Source organism: Lacerta agilis, chromosome Z, assembly GCF_009819535.1.
Source record: "Lacerta agilis isolate rLacAgi1 chromosome Z, rLacAgi1.pri, whole genome shotgun sequence".
NCBI classification, from domain to species: domain Eukaryota; kingdom Metazoa; phylum Chordata; class Lepidosauria; order Squamata; family Lacertidae; genus Lacerta; species Lacerta agilis.
In genome coordinates this window covers 12,801,653-12,812,828 of record NC_046331.1, presented here as the reverse complement: position 1 = coordinate 12,812,828, position 11,176 = coordinate 12,801,653, and the positions used below count along the sequence as shown (strand labels likewise).

At 41.4% G+C, this 11,176-nt stretch overlaps 1 protein-coding gene and 4 non-coding genes across 5 annotated transcripts; all 5 read left to right on the top strand.

The window, feature by feature from the left end:
• The first annotated feature begins 3,388 nt into the window (after window positions 1-3,388).
• RPL7A (ribosomal protein L7a) lies at window positions 3,389-10,787 on the top strand. The gene is made up of 8 exons (XM_033137315.1): window positions 3,389-3,488; window positions 3,745-3,865; window positions 7,124-7,273; window positions 7,612-7,752; window positions 8,305-8,384; window positions 8,957-9,087; window positions 9,746-9,815; window positions 10,633-10,787. The coding sequence occupies exons 1-8, from the start codon at window positions 3,486-3,488 to the stop codon at window positions 10,735-10,737; spliced, it is 801 nt and encodes a 266-aa protein (XP_032993206.1). The 5' UTR covers window positions 3,389-3,485; the 3' UTR covers window positions 10,738-10,787.
• Window positions 6,951-7,025, top strand: LOC117040529. Its single transcript, XR_004425857.1, has one exon. It is a non-coding gene; the product is annotated as a small nucleolar RNA SNORD24 (small nucleolar RNA).
• On the top strand, window positions 7,450-7,523 carry LOC117040530. Its single transcript, XR_004425858.1, has one exon. It is a non-coding gene; the product is annotated as a small nucleolar RNA SNORD24 (small nucleolar RNA).
• LOC117040527 lies at window positions 8,035-8,112 on the top strand. Its single transcript, XR_004425855.1, has one exon. It is a non-coding gene; the product is annotated as a small nucleolar RNA SNORD36 (small nucleolar RNA).
• On the top strand, window positions 8,682-8,761 carry LOC117040526. Its single transcript, XR_004425854.1, has one exon. It is a non-coding gene; the product is annotated as a small nucleolar RNA SNORD36 (small nucleolar RNA).
• Window positions 10,788-11,176: the final 389 nt, after the last annotated feature.

Below are 11,176 nucleotides of genomic sequence, written 5' to 3'. Positions count from 1 at the left end.
AGTAGCAGATTGGTTACAATATTATCAATTAAATGAATGGTTCAAGATAAATTTTTTAAAAAATTTTTGGACCAAAGCTCAGAATTTGAGAGAATCCTATTAGAAAATAGTGAAACATTATTATCCAAAATGTATTAGTTGTTATTGGAGCGGGAAACAAAAGATGAGCTGGTAAAATAATCAGTGATTCACTGGGCAAGATATTGAATATCTTGGGCATAATATTGAATCTGACCGCTGGGAGAAACTTGGGAAGAAAGATTTGAAATTTACTGTGTGCTACACACTAAAAGAAAACTATGTGAAAATGATACATAGATGGTATATAACTCTGAGCAGGTTAACTAAGATGTATAAATTAAATCTGATATGTATTGGAAATGCAGAGAAGTGGGAGGAACATTTCTACATATGTGGTGGGCATGCACCACATATTGGGAAATGATATTACAGTTGTGGCTTGTTTTGCGGCCAGGATCCCTTCCAGAGCCCTGGACGCAGGGCAAAGCACTGCATCTGCGCACGTGTGTGGAACGGTTTGTGCTTTTGCGCATGCGCAAAGCACGATTTAGCACTTCTGTGCATACGTGAGCAGCAAACCCGGAAGTAACCAGTTCTGGTACTTCCGGGTTTGCCACGGACGTTCGCCAGAACGGACGCTAGACAAGGCGGACGTTTGCGGAGGTATTACTGTATAATGAAATTGAAAAACATTTCACCCCCAAACCAGAAGCGTTTCTTTTGGGAATGGTGCAGACAGAGGTGCCCGGGAGCCAGAAAAATGTATTCATGTACGCAATTACAGCAGCTTGGATTTTGTTAACCCAAAAGTAGAAGGTGAGAGAAGTTCCTAAGAAAGAGGAATGGCAGCTCAAAATGATAGAATATGCAGAGTTAACAGGCCTAAGAGAGCAAGAAGGTCAAGTATATAAACACGAGTGGAAAAATTTAATGGAGTTTTGGAAAATAACTCTAAGCAAGTGAAAACACTATCAGGATTAAGGTAAAATTCAACAGTAGTGAGATATAATGGGGGGGGAACTAAATTAAATGGTGTTATAAGAATTAAAACTACTCCTTTTCCCTTATGGGTTCTCTATCAGTAGGAGAAAATAACAGGCCAACCAGAGAATATTGGTAGGTAGGTAGCCGTGTTGGTCTGCCATAGTCAAAACAAAATAAAAAATAAAATAAGTTTGTTCTTGGAACAAACTTAGTTGGTCTCTAAGGTGCTACTGGAAGGATTTTTTTATTTTTTATTTTGTTCAGAGAATATTGAGAAGCAAAGCAGCTAGTAAGCCTGATCTTTATTAACTGTTGCAACAGGTTGCTCCCCCACATGCAGGAGAAAGGAGGAGGACCCAGAATAAAGGTGTGCCCGCCCTTATATAGACATTTTAAATTGCCCACCCTGGAGTCCAAGACAGGGTGGGCAGTTTTCAAAGTCTTTATAGTGGCTTGCGCACCATTGTTCTAGGTCCCTCGTGCCTCCTTACAAGGAGGGGAGGGAACTCTGTTGCAACAGAAAAATAAAGATCTGCCTTGCTTTCAGTGCATTCTACCACCATTTATTTCTGACTGATCATGGACTTAGTGGACTCAGTTCCTTTGAGGAGTTGGGCAGCAAAAGCCTACCTCCTTATTTTCTATAACATTTACTTCATCTAACTCAGTACAGACCCTCCAAGTGTCCCTATTTTCCAGGGTTGTCCTTGATTTTGAAAAGCCTTCCTAGTTTCTGATTTGATCCCAGAATGTCCCATTTTTCATTAGGTTGTCCCTATTTTCACTGGAGAAATGTTGGAGGGTGTGGAGTTATCCCATCCAAGTCATCTGAAAGCAGCCCTGTATAGGAAAGTTTTTCAATGTTTAATGTTTTGTTATGCTTTTACATATGTTGGAAGCTGACCAGAATGGCTGGGGCAACCCAGTAAGAAGTATCGGATATAAATAATAAAATTTTAATTATGGAATGGGATGTCTCTTATTTTCATCAAAGAAATGTTGGAGGGTATGCTGTCAGTATTGTATATACTGACTGACATCAACTGTCCATGAATGGAGACGGAATCTCCCAGCCCTACTTGGAAATGTCAGGCATTTAATCTGGGACCATAAATCCCTCCCTTAGGAAGGTAAGGGTAAAGGGACCCCTGACCATTAGGTCCAGTTGCGGACGACTGGGGTTGCGGCGCTCATCTCGCTTTATTGGCCAAGGGAGCTGGCGTACAGCTTCTGGGTCATGTGGTCAGCCGCTGACTAAGCCGCTTCTGGCGAACCAGAGCAGTGCACGGAAACGCCGCTTACCTTCCCGCCGGAGCAGTACCTATTTATCTACTTGCACTTTGACGTGCCACCCGCGTCCTCCCTTAGGAAGAGCATTCTATAAATGTGGGAAGCGGAGTTTACAACAGAGAAGGCGGGGTGGGGGTGGGGATGAGATTTCAGCCTCAGCAATTAAGTCTCTTCTCAATTTTGCCTGTGGTTCTTTTATAAACAGCAAGCCACCAGAGCCAGGGTTGCCACTATTCTAGCAAAATACAGGGCAGGGCAGGGCAGGGCGGGGTGTTTGGTGGATGATTCCCCCTCCCCACCTGGTGCTGAAGTGACTTCAAAGCAATCCATTGCAGCCTAACAGGATGGCCCCACTGGAATTTCTCTCTCTCTCACACACACACACGCACACACACGTGAATTTGTAAATCTATCTGTGCTTTGCTACCCAGACCTTAAATACACACCTTTTCGAACACATGCATTTGGAGAAGATCCCTAGCTTGGCAGAGAGAGGGGGCCGGACGGACCTGAAATACAGGACGAAACTTTCAATATAGGACCGTGGACGTTGCGGCAACAAGTGCCTCAGGGAATTGTGGTCGTGGGCAGCCCAACGCTTAGCAGGGATACTGTGCCATGTGTCCTTGGATACTTGCTTCTTTGTGGGGGTAGGGCTGCTTTTTAACTGATTAGAAACTTGTGGGAACACACTGTACATGCTTAGGAGCTGTTGTACATCACTGCACAAATATCTGTGTCTTATGCACAGGGGTAATAAGTGAGGAAATAACATTGGGTATACATGGTCAGTTGGTGAAAGAAGGATGTTGCTGAACTATTTATTATTAGTTAAACATATAGCCCGTTTCCCAACATAAAGTAATCGACATGGCGTACGCTAAGTCTACCGTGAACCCAAGCTACGCTGACTGGGGCTGACTGTCCACGCATTCCTCATGCCAGCTTTAGTGCGCAGGCGTGGTTTGCAGCCGCATGCTCGCTTTGATACTGTGGCAATAAACCGATTACGCTCTAGGCACGAACCAGGATTCTCTATGGATGAGGAGCGGCCTCCTATAGCTTTGCATCTCTACGGTGAAAAGCCACAACGACCATAGACGTATAACTATAGAGTTTACTTCCGCCCCGCGGGTTTCTAAGGCCCGCCCAGCGCTTCCTGCCCTTCCTTTTTCGTAGCTGAAGCCAAGATGGTGAGTTGTGGCTGTTGTAGGGGTCGATTCTCAATCCGCCGCCATCGGTCCTCTAAACGGGCTAATGGTTGGGCTTCTTCTGGCAGGGGAGGCACGGGGACACCTTGGCGAATAATCCTTGGCGCCTTGTATTGGGGAGAGCGGATGCAATGGGGAACCGGTTTGGGGACCTGGGCCTGGTGCAGGCTTCCGATATGTGTGCTGCTCGCCCGTTGTTGGTAGGGAATTCACCGAATCGTTCTTTCAATTTACGCAGCCCAAGGGGAAGAAGGCCAAGGGGAAGAAGGTGGCTCCGGCCCCTGCTGTGGTCAAGAAACAGGAGGCCAAGAAGGTTGTAAATCCTCTTTTTGAGAAAAGGCCCAAGAACTTCGGCATCGGTGAGTTGGAAAAAGGATTTGGGGATTGGAATAATGGGTCTCTGCAGCCCTGTTGATCCGTCAAGGAGCCTAAACAGAAGCGGAGTAAAGTTGCTTTCAGGGGAAGTGGGAAATACACGCCTGTCTCTAAAATACCTGTGCATGGGGAATACTGCTGGTTTTGTTGCATTTTGACCAGTTACTATTTATAACAGTATTTATATGCTGCTGTATCCTAGAAATATATCGCTGAGGTTTTGCAGCAGTATAAAACCATACAGTAAAAAAACTGAAAAGCAAGTTAAAAGCAAAATAATTTAAAGCAAGCATCAGTTGATCATCGAAGAGGGATCTACTCTTAAATGCCTGCATAGGCCTTAGGCAGGAGCAATTTTTTAATTGATATTTCATTGCAAGAATTTCATTTTTTTTTAAAAAAAAGTGATTAGAAAAGGAAAACGTGAACGAGAATAAAAATAAAATAAAAATTCTCAAATTAGGTTTCCATATTTGGAACAATGTATAGCCTTAATCTGTTACAAATATTCTGTTACAAATTCATTTCCTAATTGGAACAGTGTATAGCCTTAATATTCTGTTACAAATATGTTTATCAATAACCTAATATTTTCTGTATAAACTCGTTCAAATATATCCAAAGAAAGTGTATCTATAAGTGGTTGTTCATATGTTACTAATATTGCCATGTTATCAAGCTATTTATTATGGAGAAATATAACTATTCTTCCAGTTCATCAGTCCCTTAGCCACCATTAGGGCACGTCAAATCTATTTTTGCTGTCCCATTGTCACTTTCCATACAATAGGTATGTCGTTCAAAAGAATATGCCCGTCTGAAAATTTTAAATTCCTCAGTAACATATTTATATAATCCAACACAAAACTTAAAGAGTTAGACATTGTAAAAGTATGTGTATCAAAAAAAGCATTATCCATATTACAATTCTAGCAAAAGGCTACATTAGATAGCGCTTTGTTATACAAGCGTAGGGGAGTCAAATAGATTGTGAATAATATTTTCTGCTCCTTAAGTCTTAATTTAAGATTCATTGATGCATTTGATGTCAAAGCTTAAACATTTCCCCAAGGTCTGGGTAATAGTGGACACACCAATTCCTTATTCCAATCATTTTTTAAACTCTGCATATAAAACTTATTTATTGATAATAAATATCTAAAAAGTAATCACTGGCTTCATAGTTTCAAATATCCAATTGCTCCAGTATTTCAGGTTTCTCAAGCTGAGAAGACCACTGGACCAAACAGAATAATTAAAAGATGCTGTAACTGCAGGTATTGTCATTGGGCCACAACTGGTAGATGGTATTTCTTTCTTAATGCATTGTATGTATAAATTTAATCTTCCTCATCTATCAGTTGGTCCAAGGTCAATACCCTTCTCCTATGCAGCTTTTCTATATTTCCATGCTTTTTCCAGAAAGTGTTTTGCATGTGAAAATTGGTCAAATTTAGTTTTATTGGCTTAATATATTCCATATCTTTCTAGCTGATTTAATTGTTTCAAGAGTCATTTGAACTTACAAATATTTTGATCCTGATACTGCCCAGCCCTCCTCGACCATCAACAGGTTTCCAATAATACTTGTCAGTAAATAGGCCTAGTGGTATAATTCAGAATTCCAATTCCACTTTAATTGGTAATTGCATTTTCTGCAAAGGTATTATTTGTATTTTTGAGCCCCAAAGCCATTTTCTAAACAGGGAGTTTATCTTTTGGAAATATAACCCAGATATAAAAAACCGGAAGTCCTCTCAGAATATAGATAAATCTGGGAATAATATTCATTTTTAGAGCATTCATCCTTATCTAAAGGGTAAGGCTTAATAACCGCAACAATTGATGTTCAGATATGCTATTTGTATTAATTGTTACTAGTTGTGTTATAGCTCTTGGTATTAACATGCCCAAATTAAATAGATTCGGTATAAATTTGGTTTTGCTTAAATAGATGTGTGATTAAATCTTCACCTACTGGCATCTCAGTTCCTATTTGGAACAATTAATAGTGTATCTTGATACCTTGCCAAAATATCTGCAAATAACACCAATTTGTATTCAACTGAGTTGAGAACTACGTAAATCTCAAAAATGTTGCCAGGGGTTCTAAACATTAAAAAGCAAACATGAAAGTGGACACCCTTCTCTGGTTCCTTGGGCCAATTGAAACAGAGCAGACATAATGCCATTTACTCCAGATGTGGTTGAAACGTACAGTATTTTAATTCATTTTATAAAATCCAGCGGAAATCCAAATTTAGTTAAAGCTACTTATGTGTAGTCTATACATTTTGTTGAAAGCCTTCTCAGTATCTTAATGATATAATTAAAAATGGATTCTTATTTTTATCAAATGTATCAAGTCCATCGCTAGTCTAATACCATCTGCATCTTGTCTTTTTATGAAACTAGATTTCCTGAGCTACTATATTATTTAATTCATTTTTTGGTATTTCCTTGTCCAATATAGTGGTTGGACTTGTAATCATTTGTGTTCAAAGGTCCTTAAGTTCCTCTTTTAATATTTCCCCCTTTTTATTCTTTAATTTGCTTTTATAAGAGGAATATGCAATAATTTGGCCACACATACATTTTATATGCTTCCCATTCAAATGTTCTTGCAGAAGCTGTTGCAGAATTAGAATCAAAATATTACATAGTTTCTGTTAACATTTGTTGTATAAATCCTTCATCAATAAGAAGGGAAACATTTAAATGCCTTTTTTACCTTGACTGTTTTACTAAATTCACATTTCAAGATTACTGATCTGATACACATCGTGGATTTGATTATTGGGGATGACGTTAAAAATTGGTATAATTGAAAGAGATTCTGATGCACTGGTGATAGGAAAGTGAATTCTCCCTTGGTAGGGTGCATTAGTTTCCACAGATCTATTAAATTTAAAGCATATATTTCTGAATTGCTTGTCTCACTAAATGTTTTCTTTATCAGTGTATTTCTATCTAAATTAGGATCTATGTAATAGCAAACTTTTTGGCAGGCATTTAGAAGGGCCTGGTGTTTCCACTATGTTTTGGAAGACCAAGCATCTCTGGGCTGTGAGCAAATGATGCAAAAGAATATTTGCTATCAGAGTGATGCTGCTGACAATCTTATCCACCAAGATCGCTGATGCTCCTGCCACCTTTGCTCTGGGCTGAAAACCAGGAATACAAAAGGATAACCAGTAATTGCTAAGGAAGCAATTATTTTGAGTTGTTCTTCTGCCTTTCAGGGCAGGACATTCAGCCTAAACGGGACCTGACTCGCTTTGTAAAATGGCCTCGTTATATCCGACTTCAGCGCCAAAGAGCCATCCTCTACAAAAGACTGAAGGTGCCTCCAGCAGTTAACCAGTTCACTCAAGCATTGGACCGTCAGACAGGTGAAGGCCAGCTCCTTTCCTTGGCTTTAAAGGTGGGGTTGCAGAAAAGAGGTGGGGGTAGATGCTCAGACTCCTTAATTGAATGTGCACCCCATGTTTTGGGAGCTTGCTGGAAAGTGGCAAGTGTGAGAACTAGTTTTACACAGTGCTATAGTAAGAAAGGGTTTTCCTTTGTGTGCAGATGATGCTAGCAAAATATTTGCTATCTGAGCTTCCTTGATGACTCCCAACCACCAAGATCGCTGATGCACAAAAGTTATGTCCTTTAGGGGAAGGGGATAATGGGAACGTGGTGTTTGAGAGGCTTTCCTCTGAACAGTTCCAACTGTCTTCCACAGCTACTCAGCTTCTGAAATTGGCCCACAAATACAGGCCTGAGACGAAGCAAGAGAAGAAGCAGAGGCTGCTGGCCCGTGCAGAGCAAAAGGCTGCAGGGAAAGGCGACGTCCCTACCAAGAGGCCTCCTGTGCTCAGAGCAGGTAACCTTCCTACTTTGTACTTGTACATTTAAGCCTGGTTGAATGAAAGCTTGGACAACTGCCCTTATTTATTTATTTATTTATTTATTTAGCTTATATATCCAAAAAGTACAAGATGGCATAGATGGTTCTCCCCCTCCTCATTTTACCCTTGCAAACAACCCTGTAGGGGAGGCTGGGTTGAAACACAGTGACTGGCCCAAGGTGGCCCAGTGAGCTCCATTGTTGAGTTGGGGTTTGAACCATGGTTTCGCCCAGGTAACCACTGCATCACACTGGCTACCGCGATGATGTATGAATTTCTTCACCTGAACTGCAGACTGAAGAGCAAAACATACGAGCTTTTTAACCCTGAGCGGTAGCAGACTCTTCCTCTGCTAGTCCTTGACATGGCTAGGAAAAGCTGGCAGATTGCTGCTTTGTTAACACCACTTGAGCCACTGTGCTTTTCCACAGGGAGGGAGCTCTGGATTTTTTTTAAAATATTTTTTTTTTTGCCTGGGAAAACATAAACTTTTGTAGTACACTCAAATTAACTGGCTTTTTCTTCAGGTGTCAACACCGTTACAACTCTGGTGGAGAACAAGAAGGCGCAGCTGGTGGTGATCGCACACGATGTAGACCCCATTGAGGTAAGGAGATGCAAGAATTGGGGTCTTGTACCCAAAAGCTCAGATTTATGCTGCTAGGTGGTGTTTTTTTAATGAATAGCAGCCACTGCATTCTTGTACCCTGTACAGGTGTTTTCTGTTGTTTCTTTCCTTAACTTGAACAAAATGGTCACCCACTCCTGCTCTAGATAATTCTTAATGTTGCCAGGCCACTATAGTGACTGTTGAAATGTGCTTGGCTGTACAACTTTGGAAAACATCACTGAGTCCTGTTAACAAATCTTCAAACTTGACTCTTTATAGAGCAGGGTATGGCTTTTGCAATGATGTTTGAATTTCTTCACCTGACCCCTATCTGTGAAGAGTAAAATTATACGAGCTTTTTAACCCTGAGCAATTGCCAGAGCCCTTGTTGTAAAGCAGGGATGGGGACAGCCCCAATGTTAGACTCCTGCTGCTATCATCCCTAACCACTGGGGCTGATGGGAGTTAGGAGTTCAGTAAAGTCTGGAGGGCCACAGTTCCTCATTCCTATTGTATTAAAAACTGAACCACCACCAACGTTAAAGCATTTTTTCTCCCCTCTGATCCAGCTGGTAGTTTTCCTGCCTGCCTTGTGCAGAAAAATGGGAGTGCCCTATTGCATCATCAAAAGCAAGGCAAGGCTGGGCCGCCTCGTCCACCGAAAGACCTGTACCTGTGTTGCCTTCACTCAGGTTAATCCGTAAGTAGCCCTGAAAACATTTTTTGCCTATTTTCTAATTCAAATGAAGAAACCAAAGAGGCTGGTGTGGTTTGGGGCAGTTACACCTTTAATTAACTGCAAGCTGAACAACTGTTAAAGCTGCAGCAGCAGCCTTTCCTCCCGCATCTGGCCTTGCTAAGTTCACATGTGCCAGCTGAGCAGTTGGTTTCCATATTGGTAACGACTGCATGACCCCAGGCCTGCAGGGCATTGACTGCATGTAAAGCTTAAAAGTTGGCATTATTGCTGCTAGCCTAGTGTGGCATCAAGCTGTGTTTTTACTTAGAGGTTCACCCTGAAGTGGACCATAATGGGTGTTACATTCGACTCAGAGCCAACCCATTGAAAATAATGGACATGCCTAACTTGGAGCCACTAATTGCAGTATGTCTACTCTGAGTAGGACTAAATTGGATGCAACCCTTAGAAATTAAGGGACTTGTTAGTCATCTGTAGGGGTCTGCGTTGTGTCTAATGTCATTGAATGAACACAACTGCTGAAGCTAAATGAACTTTTGTGGGGCCTCTTAAGAGAACATTGCCCTGAAAAGTGGCACTTAAAGCAATATTTTAAATTGTAGTCTACTTGGAGAAAAACTCAATTGCTGGCTTGTTGAATCTGTCTTCTCCTTTGCAGCGAGGACAAGGGAGCTCTAGCTAAACTTGTGGAAGCTGTCAAGACCAACTACAATGAGAGATATGATGAGGTAAGATTGTGCCTATAGGATCTGTGGGTATATTGACTTAATTTGTCGGCTTTTGGAAAGTGCTCCCCTCCCTTGTAGTGGCATGACCACTGTCCAGCTTGCTGAAATCAGGAATGGCTCACTAGCAGCCTCCAATATGAAAATTCATTCAAGCCCTGTGTAGAGAATTCCCTCATGGTGTAGCAGAAATTATGTGAGTGAGCAGCAGTATCATGTTGACCCACTGAGCTAGTAGTATCTAAAAATATTTTGGGCAAGATAACAGGATTGAGAATCTAAAAATGCCCACAGGAGAAAAGGACTTGAGCCACCATTGGGTTACACAGCCTGTTTTCGCAATATTCCAGAGTCTGTCTCTATAGTACAGTGGTGCCTCGCAAGACGAAATTAATTCGTTCTGCGAGTGCTGTCGTATAGCGAAAATTTCATCTTGCGAAGCACCAACGGGGGAAGAGCAGTTTGACGGGGGGGGGGGGAATCGGAAATTTTTTCGTCTTGCAAGGCAAGCCCATTGAAAAATTCGTCTTGCGAGACAGCCTTCCGCTAGTGAATGCCTTTCGTCTAGCGAGGCATTCGTCTAGCAGGGCACCACTGTACTACAATGTTTGGAACTGTTACTACTTGTTAGAGCATAGCTGTAATGTAGGAAGTGGAGTTGATTTGAGTCTCTGTTCCAGTAATAGTTTTTGCATCTAATTTGTACTTAAAAGCCGACACTCAGGTTATTGCTGTGAATGTTAAATCCTCAAAAAAAATTAATCTGAATTTTAAGTTTTGTAAATCACTTTGACATGTGAGCAATCTTTTTTCCTTCCAGATTCGTCGTCACTGGGGCGGCAATCTTCTGGGGCCGAAGTCGGTGGCCCGCATTGCTAAGCTTGAAAAAGCCAAGGCTAAAGAACTGGCTACTAAACTTGGATAGATGTATCAGATTTGCCTCAAGAAGTTATTCCCATAAAAATAAAAAATACTGCAGAAAAAATTGTGTTCCAGTTGTTTTTAGTGATTAGAGTGTGATGTTCTGTCAGTTACGTCTTCTAGTAGCCTTGTCTAGTAAAGGGGGATTCCATAGCAGCTGAGAAGAAATTATTCCAGCATTCCTTTCTCCATTTTCTGTCCCAAGGGGAGAGAATTTAAGATTTGCCCCAATAATGAGCACCCTGGAAGCTTATCTCTGCAGGTGTGAAAGCTCGAACAACACCTTCGTGGAGCTTTGGCCAATTTTAGCTGCAAGTATATTGGGTTCTAGAACATTTCATAAGCTGCCTTGACAAGACAACAGAAACCAGTCAGCTCACAGGGGAGAGTGCAGTTGAAATACCCTGCAACTATGAACTTCAGAAGTTTACAATACTTCTTTT